Source organism: Lepidothrix coronata, unplaced genomic scaffold (genome assembly GCF_001604755.1).
Source record: "Lepidothrix coronata isolate B3197 unplaced genomic scaffold, Lepidothrix_coronata-1.0 Scaffold150, whole genome shotgun sequence".
NCBI lineage: Eukaryota > Metazoa > Chordata > Aves > Passeriformes > Pipridae > Lepidothrix > Lepidothrix coronata.
Window position 1 is genome coordinate 1815623 of NW_016690330.1, and position 25226 is coordinate 1840848.

At 35.2% G+C, this 25226-nt stretch overlaps 1 protein-coding gene across 2 annotated transcripts in view; it reads left to right on the forward strand.

Annotated features, from left to right (window-relative positions):
• Window positions 1-25226, forward strand: part of KLHL1 (kelch like family member 1) — a 207957-nt gene that overhangs the window by 129769 nt on the left and 52962 nt on the right. For both annotated transcript variants that reach the window (XM_017828639.1, XM_017828640.1), the window contains exon 6: window positions 12005-12191. In XM_017828639.1, coding sequence (XP_017684128.1) covers window positions 12005-12191 — 187 coding nt within the window. The remainder of the gene's footprint in view (window positions 1-12004; window positions 12192-25226) is intronic.

Below are 25226 nucleotides of genomic sequence, written 5' to 3' on the forward strand. Positions count from 1 at the left end.
AAAAATAAAATTTTTTTGAGCCCACCCTTTAATGTGTTCCTGAAAAAAGGCAACACCCTTTTTTCAGGGTGTTTCTCAACCTTATGGGACCTTCATTTAAAACAAAAAACCAAACCACACCGAAAAAAAAAAAAAAAAAAAGAAACAAAACACACCAAACAAACAAACAAACCAAAAACTAAACAGAACAAAAAAAAAAAAAAAAAAAAAAAAGAAACAAAACACACCAAACAAACAAACAAACCAAAAACTAAACAGAACAAAAAAAAAAAAAAGAAAAAAAAAGAAAAAGTAAGCTTACATCACTTCTAGGGGAAAAAAAGTGCTTTATTACCTAGATGTTGAAAAGGAACATTCTTTTCTATCTGTTTTAACAAGATTTATAATAATATAAAATCACAGTTTAAGTGAAACCTATTATTCCCAATTTAAACCTAGTTAGTGAGATTAGCATTTAAATTATCTGTCATCAATTTTATTTCAGTTTTTAGTAGTGGCTGATGTCTATTCAATTCCTGTGGACTAAACTAAAGATATTATTCATGTCAACCAAGATTTTAATCTGAGAGAAAGCATAGATATATTCATTCAGGAAGAATCTTGAATTATTGATGCATGACCAAATTTATTCATACAGAAGTTGATCTGCTTGGTATGCTATTGATAATATTAGCTCAGTATACTGTTGTTTCTACTTATAAGCCCTACATTAATTGGGCTATTATAAAGTTTGTTTTCAAAATGTTCTTGGAAAAAGAAATAACAAAACTATTTACAATCACTACATAATTGCCCTGAAAAACATATATCTCCAAAATCAATTTACTATGCAACATGTAAATGGTAGTTGTTGATCCAGTTGCAGAACAGTTCCACTCTCTCAAGGAATTCTGCATAATTTTTTTAAAAAATCATAGAGTTACAGCGTGGTTTCAATTGGATGTGACCTTAAATATCATCTACTTTCAACTCCCCTGCCATGGGCAGAGATGTCACCCGCTAGACCAGGTTGCTCAAAGTCCCATCCAGCCTGGCCCTGAACACTGCCAGGGATGACCTGTTCCAGTGTCTCACAATGAAACAAAAAAAAATTAAATTACTTTACTCTCTATTGTCTTTATCCCATAAGTTCACAACTTTTTAAGTAAGAAGCTTAAACATTATTAAACAGTAGTCTTTATAACAAGACCATTTTTATCCAATAGAAGTAGCTCAGAATTTATTTGTTTCATAAAAAAAGAAGTAGCACTTTGTGGGGGATTTTTTTTTTCCTTCATGTTTGCAGTGGAGCACAAATAACCTAACTGATATTTCTTAAAATGGGTATATTTATATTTAGTTCTAATCAGAATAGCAATTAATTAGGTTGAAATCTTCAGTTACAATAGTATTTCAGGCATTTCTTGCGATTGTATTACAGACAGAAAACACAAAGTGTCAAAAATTTATTCCTTTCATCACATTAGGCAACTGAAATGCTTGCATTCATATGCCAATATTATGATGTAGGAATAATGACCTCTACCAGCTTTAGACAGATAAAAAATTCTTCTAATTGGAGCTCTGTCCATAGAAACACAATGTTTCCTAACAGCTAGAGCAGCGTAAGCATGGTAGGACTTTGAAAGTATAACTAATCTTATAGAAAGTTTCAAATTAGTAGTTTTATACTTTCCAGAAATTCCTGTGAACCCTTTAGTTGCTTTTCATTTTAATCTGTACAAAGAGCAATCATGACCTTACCTTTCAGAAGTCTCTATCCTTTCCTGGTAGCTGCATTACTAGGATCATCAACAGTAACCAGCCATAACAAATCTGTACATGGAACAAGATTCATAAAAGGACAATGATGGCTAATCAAATATCTCTCTTGAAAACTATTCAATGTGCAAACTTTCAGATTTTTCTTTCATATGGTAATGTGTTTCTCTGACTCAAGGTTGTCAAGTGACTTCAGATGTGTTTTGGATCAAGAAAGAGACTTATGTGCTTTGTTAAATGAAATGTGCCATAAAAATCCACATTTCATTCATTCACAATTCATGTAAAGGACTTTAAACTTTTTGTTCTTCTTTTACAATTGCTATTAAGATAATTCTAATCCTCTGTTCCACATGACATTGGCATGTAAGTTTCTAAGGGCACAGGACTCGTAAAGGTTTTTCACAGGGAGAATGCATCTAGATACTGGGATGGTTTTTAGAGGACTGAAAGTTGCTTTCTGTCTGTGATAAAATTAGTGATTGGGTATGAAATTTAATACTAATCAGGGTATAGAATAATTATATGTTCTGAAGGACTATTCAAGACTATAAATCATAATAGAGAGACATGGGAGATAGAGACCACATAATGCATAATTTGCAATGATGCTGTCCCTCTTTTGGCAGCAATTATCTGTTGGATTACAGATTAAAAATTTTACTTGTGCTTATTCTTTAACTTTGGCATGCAGGGAGTACTTTCTCAGTTTATTTTATAGTCCTGATATCTGTCCTGGAGGAAATACCCATGTTGTTCTTTTTAGTGGTAGGAATCCAATGGTGTTTCATCATCTCCCCTTTTGGATTACTGTGTCTGAGGCACATACTAGGGTGGTGGAATTTGAGGTTTAGTTCATCCTGACTGAGTGAATATTGCCACACCTTGCACTTTTCACAAGGTAGAAAGCTCTATCTAAATAAGCACAAATTGTTCAGTGTCTCTTCACAAGTATGAGGTTACTATGAAAGTTTTTCTCTAGTAGTGGCTAAATTTCATCCTAGATGACACGTGTTCAACAGGGTAGAAAAGGACCCATCCTATTTCTCAGATGATCGGTTATGTAGAATAAGTGAGATTTTGCTTAATATCATTCGAATCAACTATTCAAATCACCTCAATAGCTGGAAATCACTTTCATAACAGCAGGCTGGAGGAGATCTGTCAGGAAGCAGTAAATGCAGAGATGCTCCCCAAGGAAGGAAGGTGGGAACTGAGAGTAACAGCAAGGCAGGCAGCAATCAGTGAAGTCTCATGGTGCACCCACTGTCAGTCAGCATACCAAAAGTCCTCCTTTTGAGCTCATTAGACTTGACTTTCCTTTTGGCAGTACTTGAGTACTTTACACTCCAGATCTCCAACTGAATATGCTTCACTGAGTTGAAACATGCCAGCTCTCTGCAGCATGGAGTTGAAAGTAATTTGGAAGTACATCTGAGAAAGCACTTGTTCAGGGTTTTAGCTAGGAAAAATGAGAAACATGATGACACAAAGTTACAAAAAATTCTCAGGATGTTGCTAGTCTGAGAATTTCTAGCAACGCTAAAATTAACTATGCTGGAGTAGCATTGATATGGATCTTCTGAGAAGTGACAGCTCTGTGAATTTCCACATGTTACAAAGCCCAGCAATCTTCATTTAATGTTAGATACAATTCTCTTTTAATGAAGCATGTCATAACCATGGAAGAGCTAGCTGAACATAATATAGTTTTCAGGGAAGCATCCTTATTAACTGAATTTCCTGATCAAGTGCATCCTGATTTAATAAAAATATATTGATTATCCTGATATAATAAGGAAAGATAACTATGGAGTAGAAAAAATTGAAGCAGATTATTGAAATTCAGACAACATGACACAATTAGCTTTATATGACTTCTGGTTTCTAAATAGCTTCAATTTCAGTTTCTTCTTTTTTCCCCTCACTCACAGGTTTAGCCTTAAGGAGATTCAGAAATACAGTGTTTGTCAAAAGTCAGCCCATGTGCTAAAAAAAGTGAGTAGGAGGGATAAATTAATATTTTTCTTAAAATTATTGTTCCCATATCTTTACAGTCGGGAAAAGACATTGGAATAGTATGTTTTGCATTACACGGTTGATTCTTTTTTTTTTTACTGTTATTTTTATAGTAAGTTAGAGTAGGCTTTTTGACAAAAAAATAAAGAAAAAGGTTTTTATGATTTGGACACTGAGTATATATTTTTTTTTTAGGGAAATGAACACAGGTTTCTGTCTGCTTGAATTTATTTTTTTTTTTCATTTCTAAGGTGAATTTCTAATCGGAAAGAAAAAGAGATGCAGCTTTCATTTGTGCTTGGTGCATGAAATCTCAGGATTTTGGGACAGAACGGTGTTTATGGATTATTAATTCTTTATTTGAAACACCTGGCAACTCAGTTGAAACATCTCAGAAATAAATATTTGCTTTAAGAGCCTAGGTACAGTTTGGAATCTCTGAATAAAGAAGTAGCAGTCTAACAAGAAATCACGAATATTATTGTTGGACTTTGATCCTCACTGATATAATAAGCTTGCCATAAAGACCCTTGACATCAATTCCATTAATTCCATTAAGCATTAGAAAGTATATATAACTTAATAGTACCTCAAATTTGTGCAGAGAAAACTGATAATTTGATTTCTTAGCTCTCTTGTGCCTGTATTCTGCTAAGTTAATGTTGACAGAGTACACTGTTCAGTTCAGTAGTCCTAAATGTACATTAAATCATCTTGCAAGAGAAGGCATGATCCTGCTTAAACTCTGAATACGGTTTGTCTTCAGGTCTTTGACTTTTTAGTCTACTGAAAGCCTGCTGAACACTTTAGAGGAAAAAAAAATCATGAAAAGAATATGTAAAAAATCTTAACAGTATGAAATAAAAATTAAGCTAGTGTTCTGAAAAAATGCTCAACACCATTGCTTATTAGCGTACTTTAATATTCCTATTTAGTAACATTAATTGCATCCTAACCAGAACAGGCACACACAAACACACAGAAACCCTTATCACAATCATAGAATCATAGACTGGGTTGGGTTGGAAGGCGATCTTGAAGATTATCTAGTTCCAACCCCTCTGCCAAGGGCGAGGATACCTTCTGCTAGATCGGGTTGCTCAGAGCCCCATCTAACCTGGCCTTGAATATCTCCAGGGATTGGGCATCCACAACTTCCCTGGGCAACCTGTTTGTGTGCCTTGTCACCCTAGCAGTAAAGATGTTTTTTCTAATACCTAATCTAAATCTACTCCCCTTCAATTTGAACCCATTCTCCCTCGTCCTGTCACTATAGTGCTTGCAAATAGTCTTGCCTCATCTTTCCTGTAAGTTCTCTTCAGGTACTGGAAGGCCACAATTAGATCACCCTGAAGCTTTCTCTTTTCCAGGCTGAACAATCCCAGCTCTCTGCCATTCCTCATAGGAGAGAGGTCCTCCATCGTTCTGATCATCTTCGTGGTCCCCTCTGGACTCACAAAGGTCCATGTTCTCCAGTGGTGGGGACTCCAGAGCTGGATGCAGTGCTCCAGGTGGGGTCTCTTCAGAGCAGAGGGGCAGGTCACCTCCCATGACCTGCTGACCACACTGCTTTTCACGCAGCCCATGATACGATTGGCTTTCTGGGTTGCAAGTGCACATTGCTGGGTCATGTCCAGCCTCTAATCCATCAGCACCCTCAAGTCCTTCCTGGCAGGGCTGCTCTTGTTCTGTTCATCCCCCAGCCTGGATTGATACCTGGGGTTGCCTCAACCCAGATGCAGCACCTTGCACTTGGTCTTATTAAACTGTGTGAGATTCCCATGTGCCCACTTCTTGAGCTTGCCTAGGTCCCTCTTCATGTGTGCCATCCCATCCTTCAGGTGTGCCAACCCCACCACTCAGTTTGGTGTCATCTGCAAACTTGTTGATGGTGCACTTGATCCCTCTGTCTATGTCATTAATGAAGGTATTAAATAATACTGATCCCAGTCCAGACCCTTGAGGGACACCACTCATCACTGATGCCCACTGGGACTCTGAGCCTTTGACATCTACCCTCTGGAAGCAACCATCCAACCATTTCCTAATCCACCTAACAGTCCACACATCAAAACCATCACTCCAATTTGAAGAGAAGGATGTTTTGGGGGACCATATCAAAGGCTTTACAGAAGTCCATATAAATGACATCTGTAGGTCTTCCCTTATCCACCGATGTAGTTACTCCATCAAAGAAGGCCAATAGGTTGGTCATACAGGATTTTCCCTTGCTGAATCTCTGCTGGCTGTCTCAAATCACCTTCCTGTCCTCCATGTGCCTTAGCATAGTTTCTAGGAGAATCTGTTCCAGGTGCAGAGATAAGACTGACAGGTTTAGTTCCCAGTGTCATCCTTTCTTCCCATTTTAAAGATGTTTCCCTTTTTCCAGTCCCCTGGGACTTCCCCTGACTGCCATGACTTTTCAAATATCACAGAAAGTAGCTTGACAACTACATCAGCCAGTTTCTTCAGGGCTCTGGGGTGCATTTTGTTGGGTCTGATAGACTTGTTCACATTCAGGTTCCTCAGATGGTCATGAACCTGATCTTTGCTTAAAATGGCAGAGATTTTGCTCCCCCAGTCCCCATCTCACTGTCCGTCCACTTGAGAGGCATGGGAAGAGAGGTTGCCATTCAGACTGAGACTGTTAACTACCTCAACCTTCTCCTCGACTGCTATTACCTGTTCACCTTCTAGCAAATAAAATGCTTGTTTTTAATTTCTTGATAATCAGAAGTTTTGCAGCCCTTCCATTGATATAATGGGTGACAAGATTATAAGGATACACTCATTGGAAAGTTGTTAAAAATAATAGCTTAAATACCTTCCTGAGAATTGTGTTTTCCTCTACGTGCTAGGGAGGGTTAATAATTCTGAAAATTAATTGGACTCTAACCATAGACTCAATTTTCTTGATGCTCAATTTAGATTAAGAAATACTGAAAAAAAAATCCAGTGATTATTCTACTATTCTTGTACTGACTCTAGCTCATTAGAATTAAGTGTAAAAACATATAGAAATTCTATATTTTGTATAATGCCATTACAGTCTGTGTGAAAACACTGACAAGCTATGAGAGAAGAGAATAGAATCTTGATATTTAATATCATGAAATTAGATATGAAGATCGCTTATGTTAGATCAGAGACATTTTAAAGCACTTATTGATAAAATTTTAGGTGACTGCCTTTTTGATTAAGAATAGCAGACTCTGGGAGATGACCACTTTCCTGTAAAAAAAAAAAAGAAGTTAATATAAAAGTTTAAGAATATTTTCAAGTATAATTTATTTTATGTGCAATTTATTTACAAACATTTATATCAAGCTATTAACCTCAACCATGTATAGTGACCCCTCTTAAAAATATTGCCATCCAGGAACACAAATGTCTCTGCCTTTTTTTTTTGGAATGTGTCTATTTATGTTCTGTCTGTGCCTCATACTGTTTTAATAAAACTCTTGACAACCCAGCACCCTGAGCCTTCAGCCTCAAAGGATTTCTATTACAGATGGAAGTACATATTGTTTTAATCTGACCACAGTATTAAAGCCTCTTCAGTGACTTCGTTTTCCAAAAGTGGCTTTTTCTTGTTAAAATTATCCGAAATCTAGATGCAGGCAGGTGTGTTTCTAAGGAGTAAGACTACAACAGATGATAATTTTGTATATGATATTGACTCCCTCTTCGTGAATTTCTGTGGTCAAGGGAATATGGCCTTGGAATATATAGATCAGTAGAAACAAATTAGTTTAAAAGATACATATATGTTAGGAAGAAGCCAGAATGGAAGTTGTGAAAAATTTAAAGGAGCAGCAGATCAAATTTCACATCTTTTCTGTAACATTTCTCTGAGACTGAATTCATATTAGCCAATCTCAACATTTTTCTTGTTTTTCCAGTCAGTGCTGCTATTTCAAACATTTTTTTTTTTCGTTTCTTAATACAGTAGTCATGCACATTTATAAAAATGAATATGACAGATACTATTGTTTTATGAGAAAATAATAGCAAATACAGTTTTGGAGAACAAATATATGGAGGGATTTATATATATCTCATTTTCCATGTAAGATGAGAAAAGTGCTTGATTCACCAGACATAGAAACTTGATATGACAGTTTTCAAAAATCTAATCTACCTAAATGAAAGAAAGCATATGAACCATTCATTATTGATTGGGAGAAAAAACTTCAGCCTCATGCCTTCATTTATTGATACATTAATCCAGGCTTGGTACTTTGACAGCAATTTATTCAGAGATCCTGAAAGATATTTGAATTTCTCAAAATATATTGATATTTTAAATGCCTTTGTATCTCATCTGTCTTTTTCTTTCTTGAATTTATTTTTACTTTCATGATCATGGGATCATTTGTAGTTGGTGCATAATCTATTTGAAAACCTGGACCACATTTAGTGATGTTTTCTGAAAATATTATTATCAGAGAACATAGCTGTCTTTTGCTTTCATATTTTCGTTCTTTTAGTATTCTTGTATCTTAACTGATAAAACAACACCATTGTGTTTAGTCCATAGATTTAGTGACCAAAAAAAAAATTTTGTTTGGTTTAGCCTTCTCAATTTTACATTTGTGAGATAGCATATATTCATTGGAGCATTTACTTTCATATCTAAGGACAAAAAATGAATATTAGGATTACTCCAGTGAAGAGATTTAAGTTTAATATTTATGCAGTCCTTGTGCAAACTAATGGTTTGCAAACCCATGGTTTCCTTTTTATTACCTGTTCCCTCTGCGAGAGAGTAGAATAGAATAGAATAAAATAGAATAGTTCAGCTGGAGGTGACCTACAAATATTCTCTAGTCCAACTGACTGACCACTTCAGGGATGACCAAAAGTTAAAGCAAGTTATTAAAGGCATTGTTCAAATACCTCTTAAGCACTGGCATGCCTGGGGCATGCACCAGCTCTCCAGGTGCAAATAAATGCTTCCTAATGTAAATTCTACTGTTTTGTATGAACCAAGGGGCTTTGTGTATTGCTATGCTAAATTATCACACTTTTGGTCTTATTCCTCCTCCCTAAAACTAATTCAATCACTTTGTGGTGAGGTCTCTTTGTACCTTTTTGCATTGTCTTCTACTTTCTCTTTTCCTCTCCCATTTTTTTTTATACCCCAACTTTTTTTCTCTTTTATTATATGGATATGTGGATATTTTATGGTACCAGATATTCGGGAAGTTGGGCAGAGTGAAACATGATGCATACTGTCATCTGAAATGTGCCAGAGGTTTTCAATACACAGTAGATAGCTTAAAACTACAAATCTTGTTAATTAGATGCTAATGCTTTAATAATGTCAACTGTGTTTCATCAGTTTTTTGCCTGGAATGTCATTGAACATTGGTGTGACTCAAACCATCCACAAGTTTTTTCACTCATGAGTAACCCATGGAGGCCACCTCATAGTCTTGGTAATTTGGACAGCCAGCTTTAATTAAATGGAAAACATTTTTTAAAAATCCTTTAATATCTTCATCTACAACTTGTGGAATTTGTATTAGAACATAAATGAATGAACTACCCGGTCTTCCACTATAATACATATTCTTGTCAACTTAGATGAGAGTTACTTCTGCAATTTAATAATAGAATCAAACTTTTGGATACAAGAAATTTCACTGACTTCCCCAAGACCTACAACAACTCAAGAAGTGAGTAGAATTTAAGTCCCTAGAATTTAAACACTTCAGAATTCCTAATAACTTTTGCATTTTTACAATTTTAATGTAGATAAATTTAATATAATCTACCTAGAGAACAAACAATAATCAAAAAAAAAAAGCCAAACAAGAAAAAAAAGCCAAACATTAAGTTCAAATTTAAAACCATAGGTTCTGGATTGACCACTTTCATTCAGGAGTAAAATTTTGGGTCTCTAAAATAGGAATTTCTGGAAAAGTCAGCTTCTGACTTTGTAGTCAGTAGATCTGCAGTGGTCAAAAATTCAGAATCAAAAGTTTCAAGTTGTTAGAAAAGAAAAAGATAACAAAATAGAGCACATCATTTTGCCACCACAAAAATTCATGGTTAATAACATGTGCGGTTCTGATCCCTTCACAAAAAGAATCCAACAAAACTGAAAGGTTCAGCAAAAGTCAACAAAGGTGATAAAAGACATAAATCTTCTTTCATCTAAGTAATGACTGAGAAAGCTGAGGCTTCTTGGTCTAGAAAATACTTGACTAAAAGAAAATACAACAGAAGTCTAGAATATTCTAAGAAACTTGGTACATCAGTAATTCATTTTCTCTTTCAACAGAAGAATTAGGTGGTACTGAAAGAAAGAAATGTATGAAACAAATCAAGTGAAAGCAAACAAAGCAACCAGAGCCAGGTTTGAAACAAAAGGAGGGAGGTAAACCTTCGTATACAGTGAGTAATAGGCTGGGTACATTGTGGATGCAACAAATTTACGTGAGTTAAAAGGAAGATTGAACTACTTAATGGAAGATAAGATCCCTGAGAATTATAAATTGCGTGGAAAAGACATCCACCTCAGAATGTGCCTGATCTGAAAGTCGGACATTGGGTGAACATTAAAGGGAGTTACTATATATTTGAAAATAATTTCATGGTTTGCTCCCTAGACATTGACATATGGCCACAGTTGGAGACATCTTTTATCTAGGCTAGATGAGCCTCTCTGTTCACTTCTTTTAACATATTTATTTAAGCATATCTATTAAGCAATTTAAGCATATTTATAATCTGTTAGGTCGTCAGCCATGAAAAAGAGTTCTGGGTCACCAGTTGAGATACTGTAGCTGCATTGCCTTTCTTTGAACCTGAATAGACTCATGTCTTCATAGACACTTAAAATCAGAAGCAGGACACAACTGTCTACATGTGCAACCTATTAATACTTAGATGTCACAAAAAAAATCTGCTAAAGGTTGACAGATTGACAAAGGACATTCATACATTCTTCAGCAGCCATTGAAGCCCAGATGAAATAGCTGAGAGTTCTTACAAGCAGTCTAACTTCCTGTTTTTAGGCAACTGCAATACAGTTTGCATATGTTTGCATATATGTGTCTAGGTGGAGATACATCCTCAAACTTCTGGAACTAAATTCTCCTGCTTCCTGGCCTTCAGCGGCTTCTCTGAAAATTATTTGGTCTCCCAGTCATATATTCTAGGAGATCTAAAAATTTACCACACTGTACAGATATACTGTCATATGCAGTTAAAACCTGCTCTAATATGATGGTCAGTGGAATGTAGGGACCAGCATGTAGATGTAATACTCAACTGCCTAAATATGAATATTGAGAGTTTGACTGAATTTGAATGCCCTAGTGTATCTGGCAGATATAGCCCAAAATCTTCATAAGAACTGCACTCTTCTGACCTGACATCAATGAGATCACAGAATCATGCAGGTAGCAGTAGAGGTCAGGAGGTCTGTAGTCCAACAGATCAAAGATAGGTCAGGTGCGAGATTAGCCCAGCTACTAAGTAGCCCAGGTTACTTAGTTCAGTGGGATCTTGAAAACTTATGGGGTGATTTATTACTTCTCAAAAGCTGGTAGATTTGTACATACAGGCAGATGAATCCAACACTTAACATTTACAACTTGCAACCTTCTTCTTTGGAAATGTAATATAATAGTCTTTCAGCTGTATGTACTAAGCATTTGTTTTTGTAACTTTTGATTACATTTTTAAGCCAATTGTAAAAAGTTACATTTTCTGCATCATTAGTCCTTTATTTTGCTAATAATACGGCAAAACAACAGATTCAAAACTTGCGCAAGCAAGTTCTTTCATTGGGTTGTTGTTGATGTTTTGTTTTGTTGTTGTTGTTGTTGGGGTTGGGGTTGGTTTGGTTTGGTTTTAGAAATAAAGGATGTTCCTGCAAAGAGATACTTTCTGGATCCTTTCAGTGTCACTTTGGAAACCATTAAAAATAAGTCAGCCTACAAGAGAGCAGTTAGATGTCTTCAATGCCTTCAGTAAGAGATTAGTAAGATTGTAGTCTTAACGGCTGGCAAAACAGTGATCTTAAAGTCTTTTAAAAATCAATTAACTATTTACTTTTCTGCCCCTGCTGAAAAAAACCCCAGCCCTGCAAAACCATGTATTCTACAATGAAGTGATATACTTACAACATCCATTTTATCTTCTCTCATTGCATGGTATTGCTTTTCTAGGAATTTCTAGCATTTTTAATTCACCTTCATGTCATTCACAGATATTGGCAGATCTGGAAAACCATGTGCTTTTTAAGGATGACCTAGAATGTCAGAAGCTTATTCTGGAAGCCATGAAATATCATCTTTTACCAGAGAGAAGAACTCTCATGCAAAGTCCAAGAACTAAGCCTAGAAAGTCTACAGTTGGGACACTTTATGCTGTTGGAGGAATGGATAACAACAAAGGTATTAAAGGATATTTATTGCTTTATAAAAGTTATACCTTGTATTTTCTTTATCAGCAAATGGTGAAATAACTTTCTATTCCAGGACTGATGTAAGGATGTCTACTCAGTCAAGAAATGCTGCCAAGACTTTAGGTCTAATAAAAATCTACTGATATTTAAGGAAAAGAATAATAATGTTAGAGAAAAGAAACTGAGGTTTTAATTCAGTCTTTGTTAAAAATTATTATAATTTTCAGAAAGAAATTTAACAAAAAAAAAATTGAATGAAGTTAATTTACCTTAGTTTTAGATTTCTAGAAATTATGTTTGCTCTATAAATGAGTCAAATACTTCTTTCATTCTTTTTTAACCAATGAACAAAGGCAGTTTGATATGCAGTATCATTGATGTGCAGGTATTCCATCCTTAAATAGTTGTCTAAAATATTATGGATGATTCATGGTCTTCTAATGCAGAAATTTGTCAGTCCTTTAGAGAAAAAACCTAGATAACTAGCTTAAACTAGATTACTACTTCGTCAACAGATGATGGAAGATGAAATTATCCCCATTTTTCTGTGAGGAAAACTAGAAGGCAGTTGAAATTTTATTACAGTATTTTGTTGTTATTTGTTGGGATTAAGAATTACAATTATGTACTTTCATTTCTGCTAAGAAGTCTAAGCCACTGATTTCTTGAATGAATTAAATAAAATATTTGAACTTAAAGCTAGCTGTGTTATAAGCCTACATACTCAAAAAAGGCTTTTATTATGTTTTTGGTGATATTCGCTGACAACTCCACAGTATCTTAAATTTTAATGTCCGTATTTAGAATGAAGATTATGCCTTCAGAAACACTAGTTCTCATATAAAATAAACTGTACTTAAAAAAAGTATAAAATGATATCTTCAGGATTTTACAACTCTGTTTCTAGGGTATAGTTATTGCAGTTGTTTCCCTAAATAGGTTTGGCCATATCATATGCAAAATTCCGTGGCATGCTTTTCCCATAAAGTTACACCAATGAGGGTGATGTATGACATTTGTGCATGTGTGAAAAATAAATGGACAGCATCAAGAGAAGTGTGACAGGTTAAGGAAGATTAATGCTAACAGTTTTGGTTAGATATCGGGAAAAGGTTTTTCACCAGTGGTGGTTGGGCACTGGAACAGGATCCCTAAGGATCCCTAGTGATCCTGTGGTCACAGGGCAGTGGTCACAGCACCAAGACTGTCACAGTTCAAGAAGAATTTGGACAATGCTCTCTGGCACCTAGTGTGACTCTTGTGGATGGTCCTGCCCAGGGCCAGGAGTTGGACTTGATGATCCTGATGGGTCCCTTCCAACTCAGCATATTCTGTGACTCTGTAATTCTGTGATTTTTTAAAGTCCCTTCAAACCCAAATTGTTCTATGTTTCTATGATAATAAGAAAATGTTGATGAAAGAATCAATATACATATATTCTTATTGTAACTGTAGATTATTTTTGTCCATTTAGCATTTATAAGCATTTGTATAGCCAAACGTGAGGCATGGATGTGCACAGAACATTGTCTTTGGATCATAAAATAACTAAAATACAAATGTGCTCTTACTTAGAACAAGTTACTTTGAACACAAGTATTCATTGTGGGTAGGAAATAAACCCAATTTGGATGCAGCAGTATCTGTTCTCCTTTACTATAAATGTCTGTTCCTCAGTCGAAATGTAGAAATATTTAGGAAGAGAGCGCAGAGTGTAGCACCATTGCAGCATCGACACACAGCCTATTTTGCAGTTTCAGGTCAGGCAGAAGCAGTTTTTTTTCTGTAGCAGCAGAAGAGGACACAGAGCAACAGAGGTTCAGCCCTCTGTTGGTGAAAATTCTGACTGAAGATAACCAGGACTTTTATACATTTACAGCAGATACAAACTGCTTTGAGAGGGGGTCTGTTATGGCAGAGCAGCATGTGCACAGTAGGAGCCTTTGTTACAGCTGATGTAATATGTATTCCCAGTAACTCAGGTTCTGCAGCTGTGCAGTCTCAGCTTGCATCTGTTCAGCTCATCCCTCTTGTGACTCTTGACTGGCTTTTATGTCCAGTGAGTCTTGTTTCCACATGTCAGTTCAGGAGACCCGTTTTCTTGTTTTGAAGAATCACTGAGTTCATAAAGCAAACCTGAATATTTGGGCTGTGAGATTATGCTGATACTGTATTATCTCTCCTCAATAATTATTAATTTATTTTTTCCCCCACAACTCTCTTCACTGAAATGCTGACTTGGATGGTTGCAACTCACAATGATGTATTTTTAATGCTTCCTAGTGTTTGCTACCAAATATGAAACAGTTACATATAAGATCTGGATGAGCTAATCAAATTAGCGATTTATTAACTAACATATAAAATAGTGGGTAAGTACAAATATTATGAAAGTATTTGAAGGTTATGTGGCGCATCACATAAAAAGCAACCTAGCATGCTAAGTTTGTTTTAAAATCTCATCTATAGTTATCTTCCTTTCCATAAAAAAAAAGTGATAATTAAAATCCAGGAAATAGCAACTGGAATTTTGCCTGATGTGAAAAGTTAATGCAACAGAGCTCAAAATGGATAAAATTTAAAGGATCAAAGTTGGATAATTTTGTAATTTTAATTTCATAATTGTACAAAACCTCATTCAAATCTCTGTTTCTACAGACCTTTGGTTATTCATTAATTTAATTTCAGAGGTGCATGTAAGAAACCCACTTTCCCTATATGTTTGCATTACTGAAATGAGATGTATTGATAGATTGGGGGTGTATGCTTCTGACAATGTTCCATTCACTTTAGCCATTAATATTGTCACACTGACTTCTCTAATTTGGATTAGCAGGATTTAATCATCTAATAGCATACAAAAGCTAAGTCCACATATAAAGGAGGACAATAGACTGAAATGAGTAATTGCAAGAAGTGGACATTTACCAATTTTAAAGAATGATTAAACACTGACTTCCTGCAGCCATCTTGGAATCCTACATGCAGAGAAAAAACCATGTGATAGAACATGATGTATATGGTCTATGTTAGATGGTGCTATGGAAAATTATGAGCAGGCAAATATACTTGTATTTTACTTGAAGGAAAATATAGCAAGAGGAGATTGGTGTCAATAATCAAGCAGTCTTATACTGGTGTCAGAATACTGATTGATGTCTCATGAAGTGTCCTAACCTAGCTGACTCACTAGCTAGCAGTTAAAACAATAAGGGAAAAGTTAGAATAGTAAGGGACAAATGTTTCTTGTTTCCGGAAAGACATTTCTCGCAGCAGACTTCACTTAAACCTTATTTATTTTACTTTTATATTTTTCATTCTCATACAGGCATATTTTTTAAATACTGAAAGAAATGTTGGAAAACCTATTGTAAATACTGTAAAGAAATGCAAAAATACGGAAAGGTCGTGTTTTTCATCTTAGTAATTCTTGCTTTTTGAGATATGTGTCTGAGATATCTGTAACTTAAAGAGCTATCTGCCTCTTTCCTCTTCAGTTTAGTGAAATTTGTAAAAACAAACAAAAAAAAAGAAAGTTAAATGCATCAAAATTGTTCTATGGCATTTTGGAAGTGGTAGAAATTACTACAAACCACTTTGTTTTCACATACATAAAACATTTGACAACATTCATTATCTATCCATTTGATGCACATAACTATCTTGAGCAAGCATCTTATCTTCATCTTACTTGCATTTTCATTCAAAATATACAGTGTACAGTAAATGAGTTTAATTTTCAGAATGTGAGTGCTTATAGTCCTGTATTTGTGTAATACACAAAAAAACCCCTACTCAAGATGGAGTATTTTTCTTTAAAAAATAATTCCAATGTGTTTATTACTTTCTATTTCTCCCTGGTGTGCTTTTGGAAAGGTTTTATGTAAGTGTGTGCGTATATATATATATATATGTATGTATGTATGTATATATGTATGTATATATTTATAAAATCACACATATAAATGATTGAGGTCTTCTCTTAGAAGTTTGAGGGTGTAGCATAGTTAAATACCTTAACCTTTCTGTTGTACTTCACTCTTTACTTATCCAGCATGCAAATGAATTCATGGCTGGGGCTTCCTGCATTTAATGGTACATAGTGCTCATAATATATTGCTAATATTTTATTGTTATTACTATTAAGAACTTGGTATATTTTCTTATTCCTGTTTGTATATTAGAATGCAAGAAATAGTCTAATGCTTACAAACTTCTCAGGAAAGTTGGAACATCTCCTGGATCCAGCTGTCCTGACCCAGGACCCTCCTGTCCAGCTGCTGAAGCCCAGCATGGTGCTCCTGGAAAACCAAGATCTCTGCTCCGTCTGAAGGATGCTTCTGCCATTTTCCCATTGGCAGGTTCAACCAGTAGTGAAGTTAAGTGTGTGTGCCACAGACAGGCACAGACACACACAAATACACAGAGGACACAGATAGGCTGGTCACACAGATGGTCACAGACAAAGTGCTGCTCTCAGCAGCCCCCACATTTAGGACTCACACCAGACACATTCTCCCTCCTCCTTTTGGGCTGACAGAGGCTTCTGCACACCACACTCTCCAGGTTCACAAACACACACACATTCGTGGATCCCCTGAGCACCAGCACAGCTCTGCTGCACTCCTCACTCATGCTTGTGTCCCAAAATAGCTGGTTTTCATGAGGAGGCCCCCAGTGGCTGGAGGTTAAAGACCTCACTGCTCCCAGTAGCTGGCACCACAGACCAGACTCCAGGAGCAGCTCTTGTCAAGCGGGAACATAAACATGCTGTCATTACTTATGGTATAAGTAGATGTTCACAAAAGAACTGACAAGTGAGAAATTGATGGTCCCTTTTGCAATCCTACTCCTTTTATTGATAACATCACATATCTGTCCTCACCATTCCTCTGTATGAGTTTCTTCTGCCTTTAGCGCCAGTTTGTTTTCACCTGTGTTTTCGATGAGGACATTTGCTATGGTAAAGAATTATGTAGTTATAGCCTTGAAATACCTCAGGAGGACAATAAGCCAAAATAAATTATGCCTCTGAACTTCGAAGCAGCTATCTGCATACTGCTTTTATTTAGATACTTACAGTTTTTCTCTGAAATCTTGTCTGCTCTATTTTAACAGTTCTGACTCAGCCCAAAAACTCCAGTGATTTCAGGTATTAGAAGTGAGTAATTTTACTGAGATAGATGGTTGTAATATGAAAGAGCAGGGTCCTGGAGTCGATTAGCCTGCAGAATAGGAGGCTCAGGAGAGACCTTTGCACTCTCTACAACTTGTAGCAAGGTGGGGGGCAGTCTCTTTTCCAAAGTAACATGTGATAGGATAAGAGCAAATGACTGCAAATTGCATCAGGGAAGGTTTAGATTGGATATTAGGAAAAATTTCTTCACTGAAAGAGTTGTCAATCGTTGGAACAGGCTGCCCAGGGAAGTGGTTGAGTCCCCATGCCTGCAGGTATTTAAAAGGTGTATAGATGTGGCACAGAGGCACATGGTTTAGCGGTGAACTCAGTAGTGCTGGGTTAAAGGTTGGACTCAATCGTAAAGTTCTTTTTCAACTAAAATGATTCTATGGTTCTGTATTTACTAATTTCCATGTAATATATTTCAGTATTCTTTCTTATAGTTTCTGGAGTTCATTTTTCCAAAAAATTTACACATTTAAGTGTTGGGTTTTTTTAAACATAAAATGTATGTTGTTATAATCCTTTTTTTTCTCAGACATATAATAGCTAGCAATGGTAAATAATTACAGCATAATTTACCTTAATTGTAAAATGAACTAATAAACAAGTAACATTCCATTAGCTTTAGGTCAACACTGTGTACCAATGACCAACTCTGTTTTCCTTTTTCACACTTTCTGGAAGACTAAATAGGAAAAGAATAATGAAGCATATAAATAAGAACAGCAAAACAGAGAAATGTCTCTCATTGGAGTCATTAAGACAGCATAGTAATGAGGTTGTCATAGTGGTGAGTTTTCTTGAGAAAATTAGAAAGCCAAAGTAAGAGACAGGCAGGCTATGCAGAATGGATAACAGAATTTTTCAGTCTCTGTATTGCAAATGTGCACTGAAACTTACTTATCCTTTTAGATTTCTTAAATGAAACAGACATAAGTTACCTGCTTAAAAATAAAAAAATAGAAATCCACTACTTTTTAAGACAGAAAACAAGACATTTTCCCAAATTTTGGGAAAATTAGTTTTATCTACTGCAGAAATTTATATTTTCAGTTACTTTTATATAGCCCAAGAGTTCATCATTGGATATATGTTTGATAAACTGCAAAGAGAGTATGATTTTTAGTTTGATTCATTGAAACCAAAATGAACTGTTTCAAGAAATATATGCATATGATGTATTTAGCTAACAACAAAACATTCTGGGGAGAGAAAGATAATTAATGAAATATCAGGAATTAACCTCAGGAAGTTCAACATGGGGAAGTGCAAAGTCCTGCATCTCAAGAGGAACAACCCCTGGAACCAGTATAATCTGAGGTTCACCCAGCTGGAAAGCAGTTTGGCAGGAAACAACCTGGGGGCATTTTGCCCCTATACCAAACATCTGCATAATCATTGTTCAGATATATGGAAATGCCAAAATTACACATGTAGATTTGATCCCTGGAAGCAGGTCTAGGGAGCAGAGGAAGCTGTACAGAGCAGCCACCCTTTCTGTCTCACTGTCTTAAATTCTGCTATCGAAGAGTCAAGCTAATGATCAAAATTGTCTTTTCTGGCTTAAAAACAAGAGACACATAGCTTGTGGACATTGGAGAGATAAGATCACAGCATGTTCTCTGTGCTAAGCTCTTAAAATCGTTCTTCACCAGATTTTCTTTCTTTAGTTTTGCATTTTTATTCCAATTCAGGTTTAAATACCCCTCTATTCCTTCTCTTTTCAGTCATTAACATTGCTTACATTTTCCACACTCTGCTCAGATCTCATTGGAAATACTGGTGACTCCTTTAATAGCATCTCAGATAGATGATGAAAGGACTGGAGCATCTCTCCTATGAAGAAAGGCTGAGAAATCTGTGACCGTTTAGCCCAGAGAAAAGAATGTGAACCAGATGACCTCCAGAGGTCCCTTCAACCTCAACTGTTCTGTGATTCTGTACCATGTTAGTATAATTGTAGAGTAAAAGTAGAGCTTGGTTAATTACTTCAGCAGAGGAATATAAAATACACTGGCTAATCACTAATGAGATAATTAAATCTATAAATCACACTAAAATTCTCTCCTAATCCAGTTCTTATAAGTATTAACATGGTTATTTCCTTCTTTTCACTGCTGTGATTTTCAATATGTTCCAGAACATTCAGTCTCATAGGCCAACTAGCAGTCAAAGCACTTCTGAATAGAAAAAAGAATCCAGATTTTAACACCATCTGGTATTTTTTTGCTACTTATTTTATATCACCTAATTTCTGGCATTTTTTTTTAATCGTAGTTATCTTCTGAAACTGCTGATTCAGTTATGGTTTGAAATAAAGTGAAGATCCTGAAGTGATCTATTCTGAAGCCTACATGGCTTCAAATATAAGAGAAGAGCCAAAATTATCACACACAAGATAAATTTCACCTTGGCAATCTGGTATTCACTATTGTTGATAGAAACTATGGGGTCAAGCAGACAGTGCCAGAAGCTGCTGCATCATGGGTGTATTTGGGGGATTATTCTCCCAAGAACACGCCTCTGTTCTTCCTCATTACTTCCCTGCTACTTACTCTATTGTCTGACATTTTCAGTGCAGATATTTTACCACTGATTAAAGTGCACAGAAAAAAAAAGGAAACCTTGTGTGCAATTTGGAGAAGAAACATACCTGGCAGATAGATGATTTAGAGAACTTCTATACTATCAGAAACATTATGTATTTTGTTCTCGAGACAATTCACTTCTGGAACCACTCTCAATAGCCAGTGTGGTAGACTAGCATAGTTCATGATATGAGTGGAACTTTTGTAAGTTTCAGACTAGATAAAAACATAAACCATGAATGTTTTATATAATAAAGCATAGCACTATATTATAAAACAAAACACCCAACAATAAAGACATTGCCTAAAATGACTGTGGAAAAGCTGTCATTTCTGATACTCAAAAATATAAACATTGGTGGAAAAAACTTGTGTTGGTTTTAGAGAACTCTAATCATATAGAATAACTGAATATTCCCAAGGGTTTTCTGATTTTTTTTTCATATCACTTTATGGCAAATCCTTGTGACATTTTAATACGTTATTTTCACTCAAAAAAAAGCAATATTCCTTTTGTGTACATGTTATAGTTTTTTGAAGAGTTTAAAGACATTTTTTGCAGTCTGACTACAGAGTAGTGAACTGCTACTCTCTGTTACCATTTTCTCTATAGCTCGTTCATTACCAAAATATTCTTCTTGGTATCTAAATCAGTAACCTGCTTAGGTCACATATGTTCCACTTGAGTAACTGTCTTTTCAGTTCAAAATGTAATGTTGCAGATCACTAGATCGAGGTCATCATTTTCCACCTACTCACAGCAGCATCTCTAAATCTTGAACGAAATTATCAGAGCACCAGTCAGCAACAGCTTTAGCAATAGCAAAATCAGCAGAAAGTCTTACCGGGGAAAAAAAAGTAGAAATGTTTTTATGATAAATGTAAAATTCATACCCTTCTTTATGGGTTTAAATACCAAATCATTCTAATAGAAAGGAAAAAATATAAGGTACCTTTATGGTGGAAATGTCTACATTGACTAAAAAGATGGGGTTGGGGACAAGGGGAGATATTTAGGATTTGCATCTGCTTATGAAGTGATTTTCACTTTTTTTTTTTAATATACTGCTAGCTATATAAAAATTTACATGAAATTACATTTAAAAATGTATTCTATTATAGTTTCCTTCACTTGTGTATCACTACTGGTTTTTGAGTTGTCTAATGGTTAGAAAAGAAATACATGACTTATTAGACTGTCTTTAAGATACTGGATATGAAACTGTAAAGATTAAACAAAAACAAATACACAGAATATTCAGGATTTTACAGTAAAAGTGCTACACACCCAGGCAATTCCTCTTTACATACACAGATGCACAATCCCCTATTTTTCAGATGGACAGAGCTCTAAAACAGAGTTATTTCAGTGTGTAGCATTGAAGACAGAGTATATGAAAAAGACATAGAGAGGTGAAACAGAATTAATTTAATATCTATTGGTGTGATTAAAAAAAGTGCGTAGTAAATTTAAAACCCATACCATGACTATGGCAGCACAAATGATTTCCAGTAAGAAATAAGGATGTTTCTTGATGTTCTGGATACATTTCAACATATTTTTTTTCTAACCTAAATTCTACTTATGATCCAGCTGGGTATTGGATGAGATTAGTTCTGTGTATTGTGCATACTTTCATAGGCATTATAAACCCTGATTAATCAAGGTCTATGAAGTAATGAGAGACTTAAAGAGAAAGAAAACTTTAGAAAATGAATACCGTAGATGATCAGAGTAGTGTTGCATGAATGTTCAACTGCAGCTGACAACCCCTCTGTGTGTGCAGCAGGGGTGAATGTGATCCTACCATCCCATGTTTCTGTGAAACAATAAAGTACTAGATCTCACAGTTTTACCTTTATCTACAGAACAGTACTCTATTGCACAATATAAATTTCTATTTTTTTGCTTTAATTACCATTTGTAAGCTTATTTATGACTTTTTTTCATGAAACCTTTCAAGTGATATTCTAATTATCTTCTATTACACTTCATCTTTTTCTAAAATAAGCAATTTGTGCTTATCACTGGAACCAGCATATGACTGAGTGACTCCACTGTACCACAGCATGGTGGTTTAAAAACTCTAGATACTGATCTCACCTTAGAAGTGGGGAAAATGAATGGGGATAAGGTTCCATCCCCCTCTCTGCTAGTTGCATATGTCCAGGGATACTTTGTAGTCCCTCCAGATCCTGTGGCAAAGAGTGGCTCATTGTCCTATGATGTAATTCTTGATTATATATGCACTTTTTCAGAGTTAATGAAATAATGTGAGGACTGTGTCACAGACAATTAGAAAGGTGTTTGTATATCAGGGTATGGATGCTTAAAAAGTGTAAAGGTGCTTAACCTTAGAAAACCTGCTGGAATCCTTATCAGTACTGCAGGATGGAAAAAATCAAATGTGCTGCATTCTCATCCAGTCTGCCATTGTGGATTGGACCCTGAAGTGAATGCTGCATACAAATATTTCTTCTGTTTTTATTTTACTGCTCCCACTAGAACCTAGTAAGGCACAAATACATATGAAATATAAACATTCGGGGTCAGGGAACAAGCTGGGGGCCATGCTATTTGGCAGAACAGATGCTTCTTAGTTTGTTATTTGCACCTGGCTGAAAACTTTGGAGGTAGACACAAGGGCAATGCAAGCAATCATATAGGAATTGCAGGATAAACGTTCTCCCTATACCCTCCCTGCTCCAGAATATCAAAAATTCCTTTGTGAAATAAATAAACAAATTACAGATACAAAAGTGATGTTTTTAGAATGGATCCTGTAAATTCAATTCTTCACACACATGGCTGGATTCAAACCTTTCCTGCTCAGGAGCAAACAACAGAAAGACATGCTAAGATAAGCCTAAGAACAGTCCTATTTGTGTCTTATTCTGTTCCCTGCAACATCCTGTCTTTATGTCAGTACAAAATTCCTTATTACATTTTTAAATTATGTCAGTCTTGGACTTAACATTACAATGTGTTCTCTTCATGAACTAGCTACAATCTTTCCTCTCAAACCTGTGTTTCTAAATCTCCTATGTATTATCTCACATGTTTTGTCCCTCAGTTACTTCCATTCCTTTGCATGTTTCTCTTCTCTGACTTTCTCCCTCCAAACTATTCTAAAAAATTGCAAGTAATGTTAGAGTAGGTTGAAGTGGTGCTGTTATTTTAGAGAGTGTAGATAGAGAACTTCAGAAGCAAAATAATTGTCTGCCAAGTTCCTTTTTTTCTGTCTTTTATTTTCCTTCCCCCACAAAGAGTCTGGGTCAATTGCAAAGGCTGCTGTAAAAGGCAAAATATTTAGGGCAGAGTATGTAAAGAAAAAGATTGGAAAAGAGGTGAGATAGACATGTACAACATATGGTTATATAGTTTTGGGACCAGTAATTATTCAAACCACAGGGATTTGCATAATTAAAAAATTATGATACAGCTGTGGGTCTGTAGTTTATGGAAAATCTCTCTCTACAGGCTGTGATAATTTTAAGTAATGTTTATGTTAAATCCAAGGCCATATTTCCTTATAGCAGGAGTAGAACCATCAGTAAGTTGGAAGTAAAATAACTGCAAAATATTAACAAGTAAATTTGAAAATATGACTCACACTCTATACGTTGTATACTTACTTTAAAATTTTGGAGTTATTTAGTCAGTACTCAGACAGCAGGGTTACTATTTTAAGAATAACAGCTTTTCAGGACAGAAATTTTATGTTCAATTTCTTTATAAAGCGCTTTCCAAATGCTTTGTTAGGTTTTGGGAATGAACAGTCCCTTGGCCCCTGGCTGCATTGGTGAATGGATACTGCAATGCATATATACAATCTATAGTCTGGAACATTTTACTTTTCTAAACTGAATAAATATACCTCCTTAAAATTTACATATTTTGAATACACATCTTTATATTTTTCTGATTTTTCAAGGAAAGTGCACAGGCATAATTATAGCACAGGAAGAGGGAACAGGCAATGATAGCAGGCAGGCAAAGACCATGGAAAAGAAACATTTTATTGTCACTGTATGTGTTTCAAACAATAAAATGAAAATCTGCAAGTGCTAATAATAAAATCAGTTATAATAATAAAATAAGTTAGATAAGTTGTAATTATAAAATAAGTTATGAATTCTGAAAGAAACTTTAAGGAACATAAAACAATGATACTGCATAAAAATGTTGTCTAATAATTTGTACTTAAAGAGCATTTAATCTTATTATTCACATTAACTAAAATGTATCAGAATTATAGGAAAAAAAAGTGTTCTATTGTTCCTGAAATATGTTATATATGGGAAACCAAGTTATACCTGAAAGTTGAAGACTGAAAATAGTTCTTGTGTCCTAAAACTTTTGTTTTCAAAGTATTTATTGTTGAAAGCTATTTTAAAGTGTCAGCATTGTTTTATCTATATTCTCATAGAAAACAAATGTAATAGAAAAATTGCCTGTAGTCCCTTCCTTTGTCTTGAATTGCCATAACCTGCATTACCAAAACCTATATGGTGTCTCCCCTTTCACTCTGCTATATGAAATACTAACAACTGACATAAGAACTAGAATATGGTTCATCTAAATTTTAGTGTTTACATTATACATGTCTACACCTAAACTATACAGTCAATGCTGAGTATAGTCAATATTGATGCAGATAGCACACTTGGTCTAGTCAAGACCAGCATTTACTACACAGGAGAGATGTACAGAATCCACTAGCAGCACTGACCATCACTACCCTGGGAGCTTATACAAATAGCTCAAATTGCAGATACTTACATTTTCATGTTTAAAGCTGTGTCCATCCCCTCTCCTGATAGAATGAACTGAATCCATTCCAGTTATCCAAACCAGTCAGGAAATTGAACAAAGGAAGAAATTGCGTCTGTTCAGAAAATACTGTAGCACTGTGTCTGTAGTGAAATATCATCACTCTATTATTATTGTTTAAATTCATCTTTTACCTGTCTCTGAGTGTTTTCATTCCTGCTCTGTGAAACTTTTTGTCTATTACCATCATCATATTCTTCCCACCATCTTACTTTCATCTTACTATTTGCTTTTATCTTTTTTCTTTCATATTTTCCCAATTATTTTACTTCTACCTACTTAAATTTCATGAATAAATATATGGCCATAGACTGAAAAAATATTTGATGCTATCACATTATTTATTTCTATATGCCTTACTTCTCTTCTTCTGCATATGTCTGGTTTTTAGTCTGTAATATATAAAGTTGATTTTTACTT